Source organism: Mastomys coucha, unplaced genomic scaffold (genome assembly GCF_008632895.1).
Source record: "Mastomys coucha isolate ucsf_1 unplaced genomic scaffold, UCSF_Mcou_1 pScaffold18, whole genome shotgun sequence".
NCBI classification, from domain to species: Eukaryota; Metazoa; Chordata; class Mammalia; order Rodentia; family Muridae; genus Mastomys; species Mastomys coucha.
In genome coordinates, this window is record NW_022196900.1 from 101643847 (window position 1) to 101667051 (window position 23205).

Genomic DNA, 23205 nt, shown 5'->3' on the forward strand with positions numbered 1-23205 from the left:
GCTGTGTGTGCACCAGCCATCACTCCTGACCAGCACGTGCACGCTGTGTGTGCACCAGCCATCACTCCCATTAGCTAATTAAGCTATTCACATATCAGCCGTACAATTGGGAATTCATCTTGGTTCATACTGCCAGGCATAATGACCATGCATTTGTTGACAGTACTCAAGAGGCAGAGGCAGGCAGATTCTCTGTGAGTTCCTAGCCAGCCTGGTCCTATACAGTTATAAGTTATAGGCCAGCCAGAGCTACATAGTAAGACCCTGTCTCAAAAACGTAGAGAATCTGTGAGACGAATTGAGGTGGAAGCTCTTCACAGGATGATTAGATATTTCCTCCATGGACTGGAGAGATGGCTCAGTCATAAAGAGTACTTGCAGGTCTTGCAAAGGACCTGGGCATGGTTTCCAGCATCCAGACTGAGTGGTTCACGATTGTCTCTAACTCCAGATCTGTCTTCCCTTGGCACTGGCACTCATGTGCACACATACAAACACAGATACACACATAAACGAGCATTCAGACATCACTCTTATCCTGGTACCTGCACATCCTGTATGCTAAGCTCAAGCATGTGACTGGCTGCCAGTTGAGTATAATGGATGTTGATTCCTGTCAAGCTTGCAAAGACCAGTTCTTCTGGGACTTTGTTAATTAAAGAGACACCAATTCCACCTTCTAACCGCACAAGCACCTGAAACGAAATCAAAACCCAATCAATTGTTTATAACAGGGCTCATAGAAGCCAGAGGCATACACAGACATAAAAGGCTTTCCAGTCTCTCTTCTCTTTACCTCTCAAGAGTATAGTTTTGACAGTTACCTTTCTGGCTCAAATGTCCCAATCTCCCGGGAAGCCAAGCCTTCCACTTTGGATGGCCTCCTCGGTCAGGTCACAATGCCACTGGGGTGTGAAGACACTTTACCCAGCACACACAGATGTTGCACAGTACAGGGAGAGTGATTATTCTAGAACCTCTTTCCTTGTTAGGGTTATTCTGTGCATTTTCACAGCATCTGACATGGCTCCACACAGGCATTTGATTAAATACTGTTCACCAAAATCAAGTAAGCATGCCCCCTCATGCTCATCTTATCTCGACCTCAAGCTTGTCATTCTCTTCCCAAAGCCCAAAGACAGAGGAAGAAAGACTTGAGTCAAATGAAGGAAAAAATGTCAATTTTCTTATTCTCTAAATACTATTAAAATCTGGATCACTCAGCCTCCGTTGTCACATCTGTTACTTGGTGAGACATCACTCGAATGTCATAAACACACGAGTGATTAACAGTAAACACAATGAGCACCGCACAGTCAAGAGCTCACACTCAACAAGCAAATTCTCAACCAATGGGTGACCAAGAAAGTTAATCTGCAGCATTTCAAAAACTTACTGTCTGGACTGGCAATACGGTGCAGTGGGTAAGGTGGACTGGCAATATGGTGCAGTGGGTAGAGGTGGAAGGAGGGAACTGACTGTTGCAAGTTCCCCTCTGATCTGACACACTCCGTGGTACCACAACCACACACATGAACACATGTATAAATAAACTGGTAAACTTACTTCCACCTCCTGATGTGTGTCTGGATTCCTCAGTTTCTGCAGTTCCTGCTCTGTAACGGGAAGTTCTTCCACTTCATATGATGAGCGCTCAGTTTTCCGCTGGCAGAAGTCTGTTATCTGAAGTCAAAACAGAACAAAAGGAGGGCTCACACTTCCATGTCAACTATTGGTCAAGAGTCACTACATGGCCAGGAAAACCACAGAAGCTAATGGCCTCCCAGGCTGCTAGAGCAAGATCTGCGCAATAATGAAGCAGGTGCAATTCCGAGTCTAACACTCTATTCAGCTAAATATTTTGGATGCCTCAGTGTAGGTAGGCCTCACAGAGCAAGGACAGGCCTCACAGAGCAAGGACAGGCTTTACAGAGCAAGGACAGGCCTTACAGAGCAAGGACAGGTCCCACAGAGCAAGGACAGGCCTTACAGAGCAAGGACAGGCCTTACAGAGCAAGGACAAGTCCCACAGAGCAAGGACAGGCCTTACAGAGCAAGGACAGGCCTCACAGAGCAAGGACAGGCCTTACAGAGTACAGGTAGGCCTCAAAGACAGGCTTGAGAGAACACAGGCAGAGCATAGGCAGGCCTCTGCAGTTCAGTTCCTTTTGCCTCTATAAAGCGGTATTACTCATGTTGTATCAGAATACTGACATACTCCACTGTCTTATTTCCCTCAGCTCTTACTCTGTGACTGATGCCTGCATCTACAACACACATCTCACCTTGAGCTCCAGATCAGAAGTCACAATGGCTTTTGGACATCATCACAGAGAACCGTGTTAATTTAGCCTAGCATTTGCCAACTTAATTTCCCTCAAATCTGTTCTGCAATTTTGCTTAGTGATGTGGACCTTTATCCCCCTTGCTACCTAGAACAGATTCCGAGAGGCCACTTTGCCTCAGGCCCCCACCCACACTCAGTCACTGAGTACTCAGTCAGCTTCCTTTGGATTAGCTTCTCTTCCCCTAACCTGGCAGTTTGCTTTAAGCCACCATTTCTGATCTTCATGCCAGAGCCTCTTAGCTGGGCTTTCTCTGCCTCCAATCTTCTTAACACTGTAGCCAATGAATTATCTCAGATCAATCTTTTCTCACGACAACCCCTGACTCTTCCCTGCCTTGGACAAAACATTCTACGGTTAGTGTGAATCGCAGGTCCCGAACCTGTCTCTAGACTTACTTCTTATCATATGCCAATACCAGTTTCTTTACTACTCAGCTTCCCAAATACTATATAACTGTGATGGCTAGTGCTGGCTGTCAACTTGACTGTATCTGGAGTTAACTAAAACCCAAGCATTTGGGCATACCTGTGGAGGTTTTCTTAGTCAATCTTTTGAGCTGCAAAGACTCATCCTAAGTCTGGGCCATGTCTGATGGCAGTCTATATAAGAGAACATGGAATAAGGATGGTTTTACTTTTTGCCTGTGTCTCCTCTCTTCTGCTGCTGAAGCATTCATTCCTTTACTGATATTAGAATCTACTTCTTCAGGATCCCAATGCATACTGAAGAACAGCTGAGGCATCCAGTCTTGTGGCTTAACAACTACAGACTCTTGGCCCTTTGGGCAGGATAGCCATCAATGGACTAGCAGGGCCACAGTCTATAAGCCAGTCCAATAAATCTGCTTTTAATATCCACACATAATTTTAGACATTTAGAATAATTTTAGACGTTTTGTTCCTCTAGAGAACCCTAATACAATCCTTCCTATACTTCTCTCTCAGCAGCTGTCTATGCCCTAAGGTAAACTATGAGGATGGAATTCAGACTGTCGGCTCACTGGCACGTGCTTGGTAACTGAAATGCTGCTGAGAAATGCTCTGTGGGAGCATGCCCAACATGGTGAAACCCTCTGCCTTGCCTTCTCTACCAGGTTCACTTTCTGTTAACTTACTGCTCAGTGAGTATTATGTCTTGTCAGCAGGCATTCCCTCAGCCTCAAAGCCCAGGCCCTTCGCTCCCCTCGTGACACACCATTGCACTTGTCTGAATAGAAAAGCTCCTTTCGTGAGTAGTCAGTCATCAATTGTTTTAAAAATGAGTAAAATAGTTAACAACACTGAGAATACCAGGATGCATTTTTCTTATCTTTTTAAATTCTTTGTTTTTTTTTTGTTTGTTTGTTTGTTTTGTTTTGTTTTTTTGAGACAGGGTTTTTCTGTGTAGCCCTGACTGTCCTAGAACTCACTCTGTAGACCAGGCTGGCCTTGAACTCAGAAATCCACCTGCCTCTGCCTCCCAAGTGCTGGGATTAAAGGTGTGCGCCACCACTGCCCGGCATCTTTTTAAATTCTTATATGTTGAAGATAAAGTTCTTCTCATGTAACCAGGCTGGCCTTGAATTTGAACAAGTGATCCTCATGCCTCAGCCTCTTAAAAGCAGAGTATGAGCAACCACCTCCACGCCTGGTTAAACCCTAAGCATTTTCAGACTTTGCTTAACTTTATATTTGCACTCACTTCTACTCTAGATCCCATACAACTTTGTAATGGAGACCAAGCCCATCCAGGATGTGAATACAGTAAAATAAATACTTGTTAAACAGCTGATCATGCGGGTGGGAAGGAGAGGACATGAGCTGTGTGGGTGCTTCCACATCTTACCTGGAGTGCTCTCGTTGGTCCATCTGGGATGACTCTTATGGACAACATTCCAGAACCAGGCCTCATTTTTTGGTTAGCAAACTGTTGTTCTGGTGGAACTGGCCCCAACAGCTCCACAGATGAGTCAGGACCAAGAACAACTTCCGCTCCGTCAAACAATCCAGAAAGTCCTCCTTTGGCCTAAAAGATGTCAAAATAAAAATGTACAAGAAAAGGCCAAAGCACAGACTTGGACAATTCAGCATACTGCCTAGGTAACAAATGAACTGAAATTCTCCTTTGAGGAGCTACGATTTGTTAGTCTTGAAAATTTAAATAAATAAATAAATAAATAAATAAATAAATAGGACTGTATATAATGGCGAGCTAAGTTTACTGCATTAGCTGAGAAAGTTACATGTACACATAATAAGAGGTAACCCTACAGAGACAGTGGATTGGTTTTACTCCACCTTCTAGTAAGCCTCAATCACTAAAGATAAGTTTATATAAAGCAGCCAAAGCCAGCTTTGTTTCCTTGAGTACTATCATTGAGGTTTGCCTAAAAACCTTAACTGTTATAAAACTGATCATTTATCACTCAACTTTCCAATTAAAAAGCCAGTTCTAAAATAAAAACTTCCCCTATGCTGAAGGCAAAACAACCAAATAGGCCAATCCATGCCACTTTTCAACTGTAATACAAATGGGAATACAGTTTGGCAAGCTTCTGGGAGAGTCCTAGTCCTGCTATGTTCCTCACATGAAGGGCAGGTCCACAGGGCAAGGCCCATGCGGACATGCCAAAGGCTAGAGACAACAAGCATATTTCAATACCTTTTCTTGGCTTTGGTTTTAGAACACGGCCTTGTTCTTTTGCATGGGCAACTTCAAACTCATCGCCTCCCGTAGGGATTGTCTGTATGTACCACCATGCCCACCCACTTTGTTCATTTTAAGTACTGAGATATACAGGGCAGGTTTTAATACAATGAAAGCCTTTCATAAGGGTAAGTTTAGAAAGTACATACATAACTTGGAAAGGGCAGGTCAGAAAATGTTTGCAAGTCTTCTATTGCTGTACTTAGCATAGGAATGAAACAAGCCCAGTTCCCTAACCAGAACGCATTCACAGCAAAGAAATGGTGGGCAGATCCAGGAAACAGCAAACATTGAAAGGAGATTTGGGTGGGAGGAAAATGCTCCACGAAAATTGGAATTACATGGACTTAAAAAAAAAAAAACAAAAAAACTAGAAGTAAGTCAGGGTCAGACCCGGAACCCACCAATTATAACAAGCCTTCTTCTGCCTCTAGAAGTCTGAATTGTGTTGCTAATTGAAAATCCCAAATCCACTCCAGATGTGTGCTTCACATAAGTAAGCAGCTGGCCTTTGATGAGCAATGCTCAGGGCCACAGAGGTAAAGAAAATAAATCTCACCAAACACAAGAGGCTTCTTATGGCTGGACACAGCACCATGTGAGAGAACAGCCTGACTCCGCCGAGGAGAGAAATACTGACTATGCCAAGGGCCTGCTGCTGGACTGCCGTGTTCTGTGTGAGTCCCACAAAGGGCAGATCTGCACACACAGTCACTGTGCTGCTTTAACCCTACAAGCGACCCTTCTACCTGCTCACCTCAGATGCAAAGAAAGAAAAGGCAGAAATCTAAATGCCTGACAATTAATTTTCCAAGTATATATTTGCTTATAAAGTATATGAAAATTTATTCTGCCACAGATTGGCTGAGTTCGGGGCAAAGAAAACTGTCTAGTAGTCTTCCCCATCACATTTTCTACAACAAAATGCTAATTTTAATACCACTAAGAATGTAGCAATAAGCAAAATTAGAAGCATCAAATTGGTTATGTAATACAAAATAGTCAGCCTTGAAAACATAGACATAAAAGTACACACACATACATGCGCACACGCACACACACACACACACACACACGTATTTAACAATTAAAAAAAGTCATGAATTCAAAAGAAAGCAAAGAGAGGATATGGAAAGGTTTGAAGGGATTTAAGGGGAAAGTGATACAATATAATCTCAAAAAAATTAGAAAGAAATGAAAGAATACTGGAAAAGTAATTATTGAAGGAGGAGGAGGAAGAAGAAAAGACGATATCGTACAACTCATGCCCAACGCTTACACATTAGATGAGACTACTGTAGCTTCCAGGATCTAAAACTAAGCCACCCACCTCAGTGTTAGGCTTGTAGTGGATACTTTTCCCCCTTCTTTTAAAAAGTAAGGTAGGTAATTTATGTCATCAGGGAAAAAATTTTTCAGAGAAACCAAGAACAAAAGTAAAAAAAGCTATCACATAGGACAGCTACTTCTAACATCCTTGGTCTGTCATCTTCAAGAACAACTTCTGTGGAGCGGAGAGATGGCTCAGTGATTAAAGAGCTTGCTGCTCTTGCAAAGGAACTAAGTTCCATTCCCAGCACCCACATCAAGTAGCATACAACCACCTGTAATGCCAGCTCCAGGACTGACATGCTCTTCCCAACTCTGCAGGCACCTGTACTACTATGTACACATACTCACACATATATGCACACACATACACATAATTAAAATAAAATAATCTTGAGTCATCGGTGCAGGAGCTGTGGGATTAGAAAGATTGTAAGAGCCAGAATACCACAAATCCTGCTGAGAAATATTTTCTCCTACAAATGGCTTTATAAAGACAACAGGAACAATGGCAATATCCACAAACATGCTAACATGGAAGGGGGAAGTTCTGTAAGTCCCACCCCAGAGGAAGAACTATAGGCAACTCCTGACTGCAGGAGAAAGAGAGTTGGTCTCTCCCAATGACGAGTCACCTAAATCAGTTATTCAACGCAGAGTGCTCAGGCCTGATAAAGAGGCTAGCAATGTGAAGGCTGTGGGAGCATGGGAGGGAGTGGAGAAAGGGTAGTGGGAGGCACTGGAAAGGGGAAAGAGAAGGCGTTAAGTGATGTAATTCTATTTCAATTATAAACATTTTAAAATAAAATTAAGTCTTAAAAAAAGGAAATAACATTTCCCATGTAGGAACACACAGATTCACAGCAAAGGTTTCTTGACTGCCTTTAACAAAAGTGAAGTAAGTAGAGAGCCCTGTGCTGTGATTAATTTTTCCCATTGAATAATTCATCATGTAAAACATAGGTGAGGTTTTGTTTTGACCTTGAGAGTTAGGATGTCAAAAGCAACTGACCTGAACAACCAGCCCATGCAAGCCACAGGTCAATTTTCCTTCATGGAAGCTCCAGGTCTGTGTTGTGCTGCGCCTACGATCTGGCTTTCTCAGCATCAGTGGCTCATATCTGAACAGAGACATACAATGAGGTCTATTTCTAGATAGAAGCCTTAGGAGAATCTGAGGCTCTGCCCCTCTGCTTACCAGCACCCTGGCCCTGCAATCTAATGGGCATCATAGTTCAGCCTTTTTGATCTTCCACAAGGAAAATCAAAAGAACAGAATGGAGACCAAAACCAAGGTGCTCGTGTCTCGCAGAGCAAGCTATCTTGCAGGCACGAAGAGGCTATGCACTGAACAGTCGAAATTGTCAACTGTCTTTAGGTTTTAAACACTTCTAAACACTTTGCTTAATGTGTGTTAAAGTACACATTTTTGGAAATAAATGGAGTAACAATTAAAAATACAAACACAATGATTTTATGGAGAAACTAATATATAAGTAACTTATTTAAGCTAAAGTAATTCATGTAAACTGACCCAAGTTACTCATAAAACACAGGGATGAGTAGTGCTGCTAAATAGTCTTTCTTCTTGAAAGATTTAACACAATATAAGAAAAACTTAAAATACAAACAGTTCAATTTTAGAGAACAAGAGTAGACTGAAATTTTCTTAAATAAATGTTTATTTTCTATAAAATATCTTACTATTTGATCTTTTTAACACTTGTATGGGTACTGTCACAACTTTAAAATTAAATAGTACCTAAGAATTTGATAGGTATCAGTCATTAAGGGAAAAAAATCAAAACATACAAATTCTCACGACAGTTTAGAGAATTTATTTGAACGTAATGAACTTGACTCAACAGTTACCCAGCAGCTTACCTGTTGTCTGTCACGGCAGCCAGGCCAGCGATGTCTAGAATAGCAGACCCCTCTATGGAGCGTGTGGCTGCGGGCTTGTTGGGGTTGTGGGGCACTGCAGAGCCCTCATGGGCCAGCATTCCTGTCCCTGTCATCCTCCAGAGCTGAGAGCGCTTTCCTGGTTCCTAATGGGCAGATACACAAAGATGCAGCCACAGCTAGCCCTGTCCCTCACAGTGGGACAAGGAGCTTCTCCAGTTACCACTGGACTTAGATGTTCCCATTCCACAAAAATACTAAAATAACATTTCATTATTGTAAGTTTCTAGTTAGATCAAGTATGCCAAACTCGTTCATTTTTTAATTTTATTTTGCTATTAGTATACATATGTGTGTATAATGTATGTTGAGTGCCACCATGTGTGTCTAATGATGCACATGTGTGGAAGTCCAAGGACAATTCTCAGGAGTTGGTTCTCTCCTTTCACCATTAGAACTGGGGCTCAAACTCAGGTCATCAGGACTATGTGGTAAACCCTAGCCAGCTCACCGGGCCATACTAAACCCCTAAACCAAGCAACCAAAATTTGAAAGTGGTACAAACTTTTTAAGAAGTATTCTTTGAGACTGGAGAGATGGCTTCATGGTTAAGAGTATGTGTGCTCTTGCAGAGGGCCCATGAGGTTTACTTCCCAGCACCCACATCAGACAGCAAATCAAAACTGCTTATAACTCCAGCCTCCAGCTCCAGGTGGTGATCTGAGGACCTTACCTGTATTCCAAGGTAAGGTGCACTGATGAGTGCACAGCCCCCTCACCCCCCACTGAATAGATACACACATGTATAAAATAACTAAAATAAATGTTAAAGAAAATTTTATAACCTATAGACTTAATATTGATCCTTAAAAAAAAACAATCAGAAGCCAACGACTGGCCAGTCTCCTACCTAGCTATGTTGCCATGATTACCACTGTTGCATGTGATGATGACTTCAGGTGTCTTCAGTCCAGAAGAAAGTACAGTTATCCCAAGAACAGACACAATCCAGTCCCTGTATCTGGCATTCTTGTAACTTGCTAGAGCTGGGACAGCAGCACCCTCACGCCTTCCCATGTTTATGGTCTCAACAGTTACAAATTGACTACAATCAAGTATTAGCTTGGTTGAATTTAAAGTTTATTTTTTGTTGATTGTTTCTAATTTCAATGTATATTATTTACTAAAATGTTTAAATACTGCAATTATGCTTCCAGGTCTGTCAAAGGAGTTTATTTAACCCCTTATATACTTTAGGTAATGATACTTATTGAGACTCTGCTGCAGGTCAAGCCTTGGTCTGAAGAATTTAGATACAGTAATTCATTTAACCCTGGAAATAATCCAACAAGGTACATGTTGTCACTGACCTTATAGAAGAGGAAGTTATAGCTTGGGGAGAAGAAGTAACTTCCCCACACTGTCGGAACTGCTGTGCAGTCGAACAAATCTGACCCTTCCAATTCTAGAGTGTACTCAACTGTTCTTTCATGGTGCCTCCCTAATACAATCCACATAACCCCATCGTAGGGACATTTCTACCAAAGCTGCAACTCTCAGGGTCCCATACTCCTAGCATACAGGAGCTGCACCACAGCAGTGGACACCCCTGGTACCCACTAATTTATTCACATGATACACGTGTGCCAGAAAGTTAGTTTTTTTCATTCTATAATTTTTCTTATCAAGTACTAGGAATTGAACCTAGGGCTGGGCAGTGTAGCTACTAAGCTATATCCTACAGAGTAGAAACCAAAGGTTATAATGTGAACATCAGAGTAAAAATGGCCAGATCTGAGACCCAACCAGTCACAGTGAACTAGTTATAGCCTGAGTAATGTAGATGAGGCATCTAAGCTCTTGGAGCCTGCTTCCTGACCTGTCAAATGGGCAAACTAACCTACCTCTTCAAGTTCTTGTGTTAAGTGTAATAAGCACTAAGTGCTTAGTGTGAGCCTGGCATGGCTGTGTCTTCAGAACTGTGTGCTATTCTGTTACCCTCACATGTCTGACATAGCACTTCATATATATAGGACCTTAGATGCTTCCTTTAAAACCCCTAGGAACTTGGTATGAAAATGCAGCTCAGGAGGAATGAGAAAACCAGCTTCCAATTGAAGCTGTTCAGCACCTCTTCTGCTGCTAGAACTGCGGTCCATGCTGATGACATCAAAGTCAGCCTTGAGCTCCCAGGCAGCTCCCACAGCCTTGCCTGTGTTCACATATGCCCACAGTCCCAGCCAACAGAAGAAGTAGCTCAGATGCTGCAGGCTGAGGTAGGAGCTAGTCGCCCAGTGAGGACACCTGGCCTTCAGGGATTTACTGTCCTAAGCTGGAACCAACCAGAATTCTCTTAGAAAATGGAGACACATCATCTTTCTGAGTGCCCTTTTCCTCTTTGCTATCAATTTAGTCTCTAAACCTAAGGTGGGACTGAGGAAGGAAGGGAGAAGTCCATTGGGCTGAGTGGATTTCGAGTGGCCCATGACTATTGGAAATCTATCCAGATTTGCATAACCTCAAAGTACAACTGATTATGAATAAGCTACCTTATGCCACATGTGGGGACACATTAGTGTAAACACAGCCCTCCATCAGGGCCCATTGTAGAACTTAAACTATGCAGACTCCTCTGATCTATGCATTCCGAATGACAATTCAGTGATCTTCCTCCCCTGAGAGTGGATGCTGCATCTCTGCCGACCCTAACTCATGTCATCTTTCAGTTTCAACTATTCACTATCACTCTTCCTGTCATTTATGAGATCTCTGACCAATTTTTACTGCCAGCCCTGAGCTCTTACCTTCTTTTTCAGGATGACTCTCTGAGTCTTTGGAGACACATCCAAGACAAGTTCTGCACAGGTTATTGCCTTGTGGGAAGCCACAGGTCTTCCTTTTCCCTCCTGCAAACTAAGAGGAAATAAATGAGTGCACACATGCACACACAGAACAAAGCATAAATCTCTATTAAAGAGCAAAAAAGTTAGCCAGGCAGTGATGGCACACACACCTTTAATCCTGGCACTTGGGAGGCAGAGGCAGGGGGATTTCTGAGTTTGAGGCCAGCCTGGTCTACAAAGTGAGTTCCAGGATAGCCAGGGCAATACAGAGAAACCCTGTCTCAAAAAACAAAAACAAAACAAACAAACAAAAAAAGAACAAAAAAGTTGAGCCTGTGCTGTAATCTCAGCACTCAGGAAACTGAAGTAAAAGAGAACCCAGGCTATACAGAAAGACTCTGTCTCAAAACAAACAAAAATTCGCAAAATACAGAAAAAAAGCTAGACAGGACACAGGCTTAGAGCTGCCCCTACCCTTGCACAATTCAAGGTTTATTTGTAAGAACACAAAACTCAGCCGGGCGATGGTGGCGCACGCCTTTAATCCCAGCACTTGGGAGGCAGAGGCAGGCGGATTTCTGAGTTCGAGGCCAGCCTGGTCTACAGAGTGAGTTCCAGGACAGCCAGGGCTATACAGAGAAACCCTGTCTCGAAAAACCAAAAAAAAAAAAAAAAGAACACAAAACTCAAGCATTTTCCCTCTCCTCATAATTTCTCTGGCACAAAATTAAGACATGAAACAATGAGCATTAATCTTTAAGGGGGACATGGCAAAACCAAGGCAGATATCCCAATAAAGCATTAGGATGACAAGAATACAATGGGCCAATAGACACCGTGCTTAAAACTACCAAGCTTTATGGAATGTTGCAGTCTTGTTCAGCTTGGGGCATTTTTTAATATTTTTCCTCATCATCATCTTATCATCATCATTTGTGTAGGGTATTGGGGACTGTATATATGTGGCTAGGTAAACTCACCTGTATGTGTACATTGCACAGTAAGGCCAGAGGTCCACACTGGATGTCTGCCTCAATTACTCTATATCTTATTATTTGAGACAGGGTCTTGTTGGACCTGGGACTGTTTCAGTTAAACTGGTTGGCCAGCAAGGCTCAGGACCTGCCCATGTCTGCCTGCTGTGCTGGTGTTACAAGCACTTGCCACTGCCCTTGGCTTTCCAATCCCAAGAACTTCAGCCTATGGATAAAGCCCTGGACTGTGAGCACAATGCTTAATTTAGATCACCTGCCTGTCTGCATCAGTCTTTACTATTACAAAAAGTACTGCTGAGTTTAGTTAAAAATTCATCTCTGGTCATCAAAAGCATAACAAAATTCAACAAATTAGATTTCATTGAAATGGAAAAACTTTGTTCTTTAAATGATACCATCAAAAAATAAAAAAGACAATCCATAGCATTAGAGAGCAAAACCTGCAAAAAGCTGTACAAACAGTGGGCTGCCTACCAATTAGATGGACAGATGGCAAGGGCATAGGCCTGGCATTTCTCAGGCCCACACAGACCACACATTTCAAAAAGGCAGAGTCACAAAGCACGATGTGGCTGAACCCAAAACATTACACTCAATAAAAGGTGCCAGACAAGAGGTCAGGGAGGTGACCCTAACTGCAAGGACTATACCCAGCTAGCAAAGCCCACAGGGGCAGGAAGTGAAGTGGGTCAGTGGTTGCTGAGGTCTGGGAGTAAGGAGATGAGGAGCAAGTGCCAGTGGAGGTTCTTTCAGGGACAACAAAAATGTTTTGATGAAATTGGCAAAGTGATAAATATAGTAAATGCCACTAACTGTTCAGTTTGAAATGGTTTTCTGTTATGGAAATCTGACTCTCAATGAAAATAAAAATAAAAGTCCCTATTTTTTCTTCTCCGTTATTAATTCTTCCAAGAATGCACACCAACATTGTGAAGTATACACTAAAAACTGGTTCCAACTCCTAGCACCCCAATGGGGTCCAGGAACTGTCCCACTGTACCAGGGTTCCCAAGAGCTCCTCTCTCCAGCCTCTAAGTTCAAAGTCTCCATCAGGGAACTCAGTGGCTGCTGGAACTTAGAGAAAACAAGAAGCACATGAGACTTGCAACTAGACAGAACTGGTTTCGCAGGCACTAACCTTTAAGCAGGTCACACTGGTCAGTGCCATAGGAACTACCCAGGAAAACAAACAATACCAGCCCAAGGTCACGATAAACACTGCAGGAATTTGACACCCAGGAAAAGACTGGTCAGTGTTGCTTAATGCTAGGCTCCATGCTTGGGGTGGAGGTGGGGGTGGAGGAGTGGAAGATGGCAAGAGGAAAGGTGGGGGGGAGATCCTCAAAGAAGAGTTGAGACGCTGGAGAGATCAAGCTACCAATGAGGATGCGGACAAGTCTCTCAAGATAGACCCCGAGCCTGAGATTTGTAAAGAAAGAAGGGATCAGCTGTCACTTGTCTCTTTGGAAAGTGCGTGGAATTTAAAACCAGTGAACAGTTAGAACATTCTGCTTTGCATACACAGGCATTAAGTCCAGAATTACCCGGAGAACGTGTAGGTGGCAGCAATGTAGATGAAATTTTCATAGTACAACTGCTGGTTATTCTGGAAGTCGTTCATATTGCAGTTGATCTCCGATGAGCCTGCCCCCTTAACGGTCAGGGTGATGAAGGGTGGGAGGGTGGGCTCATCCCAGGCATAATCCAGTGACTTCATGGGCTTCACTTCAGTCCGAAGCCTGGGTTCAGCTACCCCATGCTGAGTGAAGACAACAGGAACCTAGAGGGCAGAGGGCTTCATTCAGGGCAGTGTCCACTGTGGCACTCACACACTCAGACACAGACTATAACAAGAAACAGAACCTTATGATTTCCATTTAACATTTAGGACTACAGAAATTCTCACTGTAATTGAGCAACAGCAGTATATTCAACGGTTACTGGGCAATATTATTTTTTCCTCTGCCTATATAGCATGTCTACAGAAAACACTGTGCCAACCAAATTCTTTTGGGAGCAGAAGGTTTACTTTAATCTGGATGAGGGAGGCCAGCCATTAAAATAATTAGCAGAAGTGGCTAGAGAGGTGGCTTAGTGGTTAAAAGTACTTGTTCTTGTGGAATACTTGGGTTCGATTCCCAGTACTCACATGGTGACTACAACCATCTATAACTCTAGTTCCAGGGGATCTAACACCCTCTTTTGATCTATGAAGACACCAGGCACATGTGATGCACACACATAAACATGCAGACAAAATGCTCAGACACATAAAATAAATAGGCAAATCCAAAAATAATACCAACAGCACCTGAAACCATCCCTTAAGAGTGGGGATTTCAGGGCCACAGAAGTGTTGCATGCACTGTGCCAATGTCTTCTACCCTGTACCACATGAGCAGCCCACCCTCAGAAGCATTGGTACCTTGGAAAAGTTGTCAATTCTGAAAGGAGGTGGTAACTGCTCTGTGTCACTGAAGGAGATCCTGTAAGTCGCTCCTCGGAGAGTGATCTCCACTCGGAGGAAGAAGCATTTCCCCAGGGTGTCCCTGCAGAACAAGGACCAAAGGCCGGGTTAAAAGGAGACAGGTCCAGGAAATCTGATGTTTTCTGAGCTCCGAGGGTACCAGGTACACATGTGATGCACAAACACGCATGCACACTAACACTCATGCACGTAACATAAAAATAAATCTTAAAAAAAAAAAGAAAAGGAGGAGATAGGCTGCAGCCCCTTCATTCCTTAGTCACAACACTGTGGGGCTCAGCAGGAGGAGGAGGCTCCGCGGGTAGGAGCCCCCACACAGCTCTTGCAAAGCCCACATGGACAGGCTCAACACTGTAACTCCAGGCTCAGGTGATCTAACTGGCCCTCCTCAGATACCAGCTTCACACCATACATACACACACACACATAGACAAGCATACATACATATAATTAAGAATAAAGCTTTTAAAACTCAGAAAGTAGAAACTGAGAACAAAGCACAAAATGGTGATTTCCTGATCGTGTTTTCAGATAATATTCTTCTATGAAGACCCATGAAGGGGTTATGGTGTAGTTCAGGCAGTCAAAGCCATTCTCTGGGACATAGTGAGTTCAAGCCTCACCAGAGCCATACAAGACCCTGAGGGAAGAGGTACAATGTTGTACTGTATATATATATGTGCACTCCATTAAGATATATTACTAGAGTTTAAAAAGAACTTGTTTTTGCAGGAGAATATCAATTAACAAATGAAGAAATTAGAAAATCATTTCCAATCCCTTACATAATAAATAGTTCCAGTTGTATAAAAATTTTGGAGAAACAGAATACTGTGCTTAAATAATCCTTCAATTGGGTTAGTCTTCTTTACGAAGATGGAAAGGTGACTCTGCAGCACGGGGAGCGGGTGGGCACAATGGTGGGCACCATGACAGCCAAGTGATCAAAGTACACAAGTAACCAGATCAATGTGCCACAGGCCTTCTGATGTGAAAAGGAGACACGCGCATCACATAAGCTGAAACTATTCAGGCCAAGGACTGACCTAATCTACAAACGGGGTACCAGCATTCAAATACAAAAATGAACATGCACTACATGACAGCGCCATGGGAGCAACTGACAAACATCACTGGCTGACAGACAAAAGGGACAGGTGGGCCAACTCCCACCACAAGAGGTACTTTCTGCAGCTACATTAGATAAGTGACTGCTGACCGGATCAGAAAGATTGGGCTGCAGTGAAGGAAAGCTCGCCCATTCATTCAGTCTGAACAGATTATTTATTAGAAACTATTGTGTAGGCACTAAATTCCTTGCATGTGTACTAATGTTATCATAGTCATAGTATTATTATTTTTTTAAAAACATGAAGATATTTCCCTAGAAGTATATCATAACCATCATTTGTGGTAGGTGCTAGATTAATACAGCTCACATATCATGATGACCTCAACTTATTTTCCTACAGTTCAGCAAGGTGTGCTTGCACATGCAAGCCTCCGAGCGGGGGTGGGGAGAGGAAGGGAGGAAGGGACAGAAGTAGGACTTAGCAAACAGCTGACATCAGTGGAAGTGTGAGATGGAAGAGCCTCCCTGTGCTGCTCCTGAGACTTCCCATTCAAATTGTTTCCAGATGAAACACTAGGGAAAGGAAAAGAAATGGATGGCACTGGTCACCTGGTAGCTTAGAATACACACTGAAGCCATTTTTAAAGGATTACCACAAGGCACACACCTTCCTTTCCACCCCACCCTCACCTCTTTAAAGTAATCATGTTTAATCCCAGTCCAACAAATGGCTCCCAAAAGCATATTTTTAGCAGAAATAGATAAAGATCATAAAATTTCTATAGATCTCAGGAATTCTGAACAAAGAGCCACCAAAACTAAGCTGAAGGTCTCTTGTTGCTCATTTCAAAAGGTACTATGAAGCTACAGCAATCAACACTAATGCTAGCACATAGACAGGCCAGTGAATGAACGGTAAGCCTAGAAACAGAGCCCTTGTAAGGACTACCAAATGCCTTCCAACATCCTGGAGAAGCTGAACATCCACACTGGAGACAAGTGGACCCTCCTCACAAGAACACCACACACATGCGTCAAGTGGACCCTCCTCACAAGTACATCACACATGAGTCAAGACCATAAACCATACCACACTGGAGACAAGTGGACCCTCCTCACAAGTATCACACATGAGTCAAGACCATAAACCATAAAGCAAACAAAGGAAACAGCTTCATGGCACAGGATCTGACAACTGTTCTCAACTGTTCTCAAAAAGCAACCAAAGTACCGATAAACTGATTCAACAACAACATTCTCCCAGAAGACAAGCAGTAGCATGAACGGGCAGACTAAGAGACTGGAAATCGTATGCCTGGTCAGGGCAAACATCCAAAAAAGCAACAACACTCAGATCCAGTGAAGGCGGACAAATGGCCAGCAAGCCACGAAATGACCACTGGAAAAATCAGTGCCATTGTGAGAGTCGAGGCTTGGTAGCACAGCATCTGTTGGCATTTCTGAGAACCTGGAGCTTAATACACAGTAGCTCAGAGACAATGACCCACAGGGAGATCCTCACTTGCTGCTATTAGGAGTAGCCACGATGGATATCCCGACAGGAAATGGTAAGTGTTGGTAACGCTGGCTGAGGAGAATCTGGAGCCCTCAGCCACAGTTCACAGTAAACTAAAATGCTGTAACTATAACAAAGCACAGCATGGCATGTCCTTGAAAGATTAAAATTGATAAAGCCAGTGGCCGACACCTGCAATCCTGGCCACTCAGAGGGCTGAGGTAGGAACACTGTGGAGCTCCCATTTCAAGACTATCTTGGACAACACAGTAAAACCTTGTACTAAAGAAAAAAAATTAAAATTACAGCTGGGCATGGTAGCACATACCTTTATTCCCAGAACTCAGAGGACAGAAAGCCAAGCAGATCTTTATGAATTCAAGGCCAGCCTGGTCTATATAGCAAATTGCAGGCCAGCCATGGCTATACAGAGTGAGACCCTGTCTCAAAAAACAAACAAACAAATAAATTGAAAAGCCCATATGATCCGATGATTATATTCTGTGTCTAGACACAAAAGAACTGAAACCAGGGTCTGGAATGTCCATGTGCACATCTGTACTCAAGTAGGAACCAAAAAGTGGAACCATTAGCAGATGGATAAACAAAATGTGGAACAGATATATGATGGGATGCTATTCAGCCTTAAAAAGGAAGAAAGTACTGACCCATGCCACATAGATGAACCTTAAAGGATATGATCCTAAGTAAAAGAAAATAGTCAACAAAAAAGGCATGCTGCACATTTCCAGTAATATATGTTCTTGAGTAGTCAAATTTCTAGATATACCATGTAGAATAGGGGCTGCCAAGGGCTGGGGTGAAGGGAACGGGGAGTTATTTAATTGGTGTAGAGTCTGAGTTTTCCAGGAGATGAAGTAGTGGTTCTCAACCTATGGGTCATGACTCCTTTGGGAATCAACCAAATCTTTCACAGGGGTCTGCTAAGACCATCAGAAAACACAGATATTTATATTATGATTCATAACAGTAGCAAGATTACTGTAATGAAGTATCAATAAAATAATTTTATAGTCTGGGGTCACCACAACATGAGGAACTGTATTAAAGAGTCACAGCATTAGGAAGGTTGAGAACCACTGCTCTAGAGGTTCCCTGTGTTGCAGAATATCTGATCACTCTGTGAGCTCCAAGATGATGTTATTTACTGAAAAGACTTCTTTCTAGTTGTGGTGTGGCTCAACCCTTAGTACCTTTAATTCTTATAGCTGGAATACAGACACTCCCTTAGTACACACCTTTAAGGTAAAGTTAGTTTGTAGAAGGAAGCACCTGTGTTTCAAAGTGATGTCTAATTGAGTGTCAGACAAAGTGATGAATCAAAAAAAGATTTGACAGAGTAGAATCTGCCCAACTCTCACAAGAAGAGAGAGAAAAGAGAAGCTACTTGAGGGGCAGTGCAGAGATAGGAGATGGTTTTACCCAGAGTTGTACAGAGACAGGTTGAAGAGAGAATAAGCTAGACACAGGTGAAGAAAGAATGAGTGAGAGAATGAGAAGGAGCCAGAAGATCAGAACAGATTGCTAGAGTTACTTTGAGGCCAAGCAGAGCAATTCAAAGGCTGAGAGAGATGCCAGATTGAATCAGTCCGTTTGAAGAGTAGATTGAGCCCAAACAGGTGCATTGAACCAGGCAGCCAGAGCTCAGAAAGAACAAGAACAGGTAAGCTTATTTAGCAGAAAGTCTCAGAGGCTGAAAACATTCTAGGCCTAGGTTAGCAACCAGAGGCAGTAACTGGGAGAGATATCAGCCCTAGGCCACGCCCCGCCTGAATCCCCAGCCTTGCTTTCTACAGCTGGACGACTCCACCTCTCATGCCTTAGTTACCTCAGCTGTACAGTGGAAGTGATTGGGCTAATGCTCTTATTCCAGAGAGGTGTTAGAAGAATTAAGTGTACAGTCACAGAGAGGGCTTAGTGTGTATGATGGGGTCAGTGAGTATCAGGCTATGGGCATAAATGGAACTCAGCACAGTGCTTTGGACTTGTTTCTTATATTTATTGTCATAGTGAATGAGTGAGTCTTCCCACTGACTTGTATTTTTAAAAACCTGTCATCAGATTTTACAAGGCAACTCAGTGTGATTTCAATTTATTTATGTGAAACTTAACGGTTTTGTGATTTTTTTTTTAGTTTGTACTAAGTAGGGAAGATCTATTTTTTAATGAATAAATAAATCAACTTATATTGAATATAAGTTGAATTAGTAAGTAGAGAAGACCTATTTTTATTGAGTAAATAAATCCTCGGAGACAACTACTACTACAGGAGAATAAAAGATGCTTGTGACATCTGTGTGCCTTAGTGTTTGCACTGGCTGGTCAAGGCTATGTAGCCCTGTGAGTGTGCACAGGCTGGCTAAGGAGATCTTTGTGCTTACAGATAAGTACTTGGGGAACTAGGAGTGCTGAACACCCATGGCTGTGCCCTCCAAGGGAGGGTTGCGCACAACCTATTCTCTGCCCAGAAGGCTGAGAGCTCTTCCCCCAGATCCTTATTATGAACTAGTCAATCTGCAGAAACGGTCTTTATGGAAGACGTCACATGTACCTTACAAAGAGTTTCGATGTAGTCATGTCTTAAGCATTACTGTGCACACAGACTGAGTTAATTATTACCTGGAAAATTTTAACCAAATTGTGCTGTACTTCAATATGCCTAAAATAAACTACTCAGAAGTAATTTGAATCAATACTAACTATTAAGCAGTGTTGAACAAAACTACCTTCTTGCCTGTCTTGAATCCTTACTCTGTTGGCCTTGGTGGTTGCAGAGACCCTCACAGGTGTGCAGCAATGTGAATGTGCACTGGCTGGTCCAGGGTATGGTCAATAAGGGTGATCACTGTGGCAGAGAAGTCCAAGGTCAGGCTGAACAACCCAGCAAAAACATTTCATTCTCAAGGTTAAAACAAAAACAAAAACAAAAACAAAAAACCAACAACAAAAACCCTGTTGTTATTTGATGGGGCTAGGAACATGCTCAGTGGCAAAATGCTAACCTAGCATGTATAATAAACTGTAGGTTCAATTGCAAAAAAATACACTGAATATGGTTGATTTTTCTAACAAGGACCTGAGGTCACTGGGGAAAGCAAAGAAAATGTGATGTTTAGGTTTGTCAACTTGACATAACGAAAAATCACCTGGAAAAAAAGTCTGATTGAAGGATTGTCACACACTGGGTTGGCCTGTGGCTACCTCTGTGGAGACTGTCTTAATTCAGTGAATCAATATGAGAAGACCTAACCCATTGTTGGTAGCACCATTCCGTAGGCCAAGGACCCCTGAACTATATGGCAGTGGGGAAACAAAGCTAAACACATGTAATAAGCAGGTGAGTGTGTACACATTCATCTGTCTCTCTGCTCATGGCTGTGATGTTCTCTCTCTCTCTCTGCTCATGGCTGTGATGTTCTCTCTCTCTCTCTGCTCATGGCTGTGATGTGGCAACCTGTTTGGAGTTCCAGCTTTAACTTCTCCACTATTCTGGACTGTAACCTGAAAGTATAAACTGAAATGAATTCCTTTCTTCCTCAAGCTGTCTTTTTTTTTTTTTTTTTTTTTTTTTTGGTCAAGGTGTTTTATCACAATAACAGAAATGAAAACAGAACAGAAGGCCAGATGATTTACCAGAACACCCCCAGAGAACATTCAAATGCACAGGAGTAAACAGAGAGTTGCCATCAGTGGTATCATTTAAACACAGACAGCAACTTGAAGTTACAGGCAGTCCCTTTGGATCTCACACATCCTGAAAACCACAAAACTGTATTCATCACTTAAAGCTGCCAGTGCCTCCTATAACTCATCCCACCAAAATGCTCACACTCCCCTGGAAGTTTATAAGTTCTAAGAACTCTATTTGAGCCATAATTTCACAAGGTGTGTGTATATGTGTGTGTTTGTGTGTGTGTGTGTGTGTGTGTGTATGTGTGTGTGTGTAAAATTAATGTGCCTCAAACAAAGCTATGTTTGTCTCTTTTAAGCCTCAGACTTACCTCATGTTGATATGGAAGGAATTATTCTTATTGACTTCAAAGCCTCCAGACCAAATACAATTAGGAACGTCCATCAACCTGACACACAACAGCTGATCGTAGTCATTGCGAGGCCAGTGGAAGACCACACTAGATCCAGGCAAGGTGGAAATGTAGCCATTGGGATTGGCTGTTCCCTAAAACACACAGATCATAGGTTTTAGTGAATCTACTCAATACTTGAACAAGTCACATACCTTTCTTACCAAGTGCCTACTCTGAGCCCTATCCTACACAGGAGCTGTTGGGTCATTCACAACACAAAACATATAGTCTTGATGAGAAGCAAGCCTCAACATTAAACTCCATGTTATTAAACAAGCTCTAGCCATTCATCAAAGCAAACTGCTTACCTGTCCCCGGGCAAATTCCCTTTGTGCGAATGCAAGCTTGTGAGATGATTTATTATCTAATAGGTAACGAGGGGCAAAGATGACCATACAAGTGTCAATATAGCGACCTCGGCCTTTCTTGACATCAATACCTACAAATGACAAGAACCATTTCATCGATTAATCATGACAGAACATTCTTGGTCTGACAAAAATGAATAGCTTTCATAATTCTTTAGTTCTTCTGAGCAAATAAGTATGACACCTGGAGAAGGTATGAAACCTTTCTAGAATGGAATGGAAATAGCAACTGCTCACAATGTATTATTGTTCCTTATTCTCATTTAGGCTTTAGAGAGTCTTAAGGAGGAGAGCTGGCAAGATGGCTAAGTGGTTACAGGTGCTTGCCACCAAGTCTGACAACTTCAGTTTGATCCCTGGAACTCAGAATACAGAAAGAGAACAGACTCCTACAGCTTGTCCCCTGACCTCCACACATGCACCACCAGCAAAAACATGTGTGTAGACAAAATAAACAGATGAGTGTTAGAAGTCTCAGGGGCAGTTCCATATCCTTTTAATTCCTAGTTTCTTTACCCTGAGTACCATTACAACAGCAGCCAAGGCACACAAGTGTTTGATCACACAAAGCTTAACTTTCTGCTTATGAACCAGAGCACTTAGACAGATCCATGTGCTACAATGATGCTTTCACTTGGGACACAAACTTCACCCTAGAAAACCTGCCTTTGTTAAAGGACAGAGTGGAAATCTCTGACTACTTAGTTAGATTCTGAACCAACCTGAACTCAGTCAAGCACTCTAGCTAGAATACCCTCTAGTAATTTTAGCCTACTGTCCAATAAACCAACTCATGGATAATACAAGGATTTATTTATTCAATAAAAAAAAGGTCTTCCCTCCTTACTAATTCAACTTATATTTGATGGTAGGATGTATTTATTCATTAAAAAATAGGTCTTCCCTATTTAGTACAAACTAAAAAAAAAATCACAAAACAAGTTTCACATAAAGAAATTGAAGTCGCACTAAGTTGCCTTGTAAAATCTGATGACAGGTTTTTAAAAATATAAGTCAGTGGGAAGACTCACTCATTCACTATGACAATAAATACAAGAAACAAGTCCAAAGCACTGTGCTGAGTTCCATTTATGCCCATAGCCTGATACTCACTGACCCCATCATACACACTAAGCCCTCTCTGTGGCTGTACACTTAATTCTTCTAATACCTCTCTGGAATAAGAGCATTAGCCCAATCACTTCCACTGTACAGCTGAGGTAACTAAGGCATGAGAGGTGGAGTCGTCCAGCTGTAGAAAGCAAGGCTGGGGATTCAGGCGGGGCGTGGCCTAGGGCTGACATCCCTCCCAGTTATAGGCACTGCAATCTACTGTCTCCTTAACGTGCCTTGAACAGGCCTGAGAAGTCTGCTGATTTCAAGAGTCTGAGCAGTCTCTTCAAAGTGTCTCTGGAACTCTTACCTAAGAAAAAAACCACATAGCTCTAGGGTGATGGCCACAACCTACTTTCTTCTGGGACAAAAAGAAAAGCTTTAGTTACCAGAAAGCAACAGCATTAGAGTCAGAAGATCTTAACTAATACAAATGCACT

At 42.5% G+C, this 23205-nt stretch overlaps 1 protein-coding gene across 7 annotated transcripts in view; it reads right to left on the reverse strand.

The window, feature by feature from the left end:
• Vps13d (vacuolar protein sorting 13 homolog D) overlaps window positions 1-23205 on the reverse strand; it is a 234091-nt gene that overhangs the window by 94591 nt on the left and 116295 nt on the right. For all 7 annotated transcript variants that reach the window (XR_004121180.1, XM_031379407.1, XM_031379404.1 and 4 more), the window contains 10 exons: window positions 21593-21723; window positions 21201-21376; window positions 14528-14651; window positions 13647-13882; window positions 11069-11177; window positions 8247-8410; window positions 7375-7483; window positions 4173-4352; window positions 1567-1683; window positions 546-695 (listed from right to left, as the gene is read on the reverse strand). Coding sequence is in view for 6 of the 7 variants with exons in the window: in XM_031379407.1 (XP_031235267.1) it covers window positions 546-695; window positions 1567-1683; window positions 4173-4352; window positions 7375-7483; window positions 8247-8410; window positions 11069-11177; window positions 13647-13882; window positions 14528-14651; window positions 21201-21376; window positions 21593-21723 (1496 nt within the window). In the remaining variant the exon portion in view is untranslated. The remainder of the gene's footprint in view (window positions 1-545; window positions 696-1566; window positions 1684-4172; window positions 4353-7374; window positions 7484-8246; window positions 8411-11068; window positions 11178-13646; window positions 13883-14527; window positions 14652-21200; window positions 21377-21592; window positions 21724-23205) is intronic.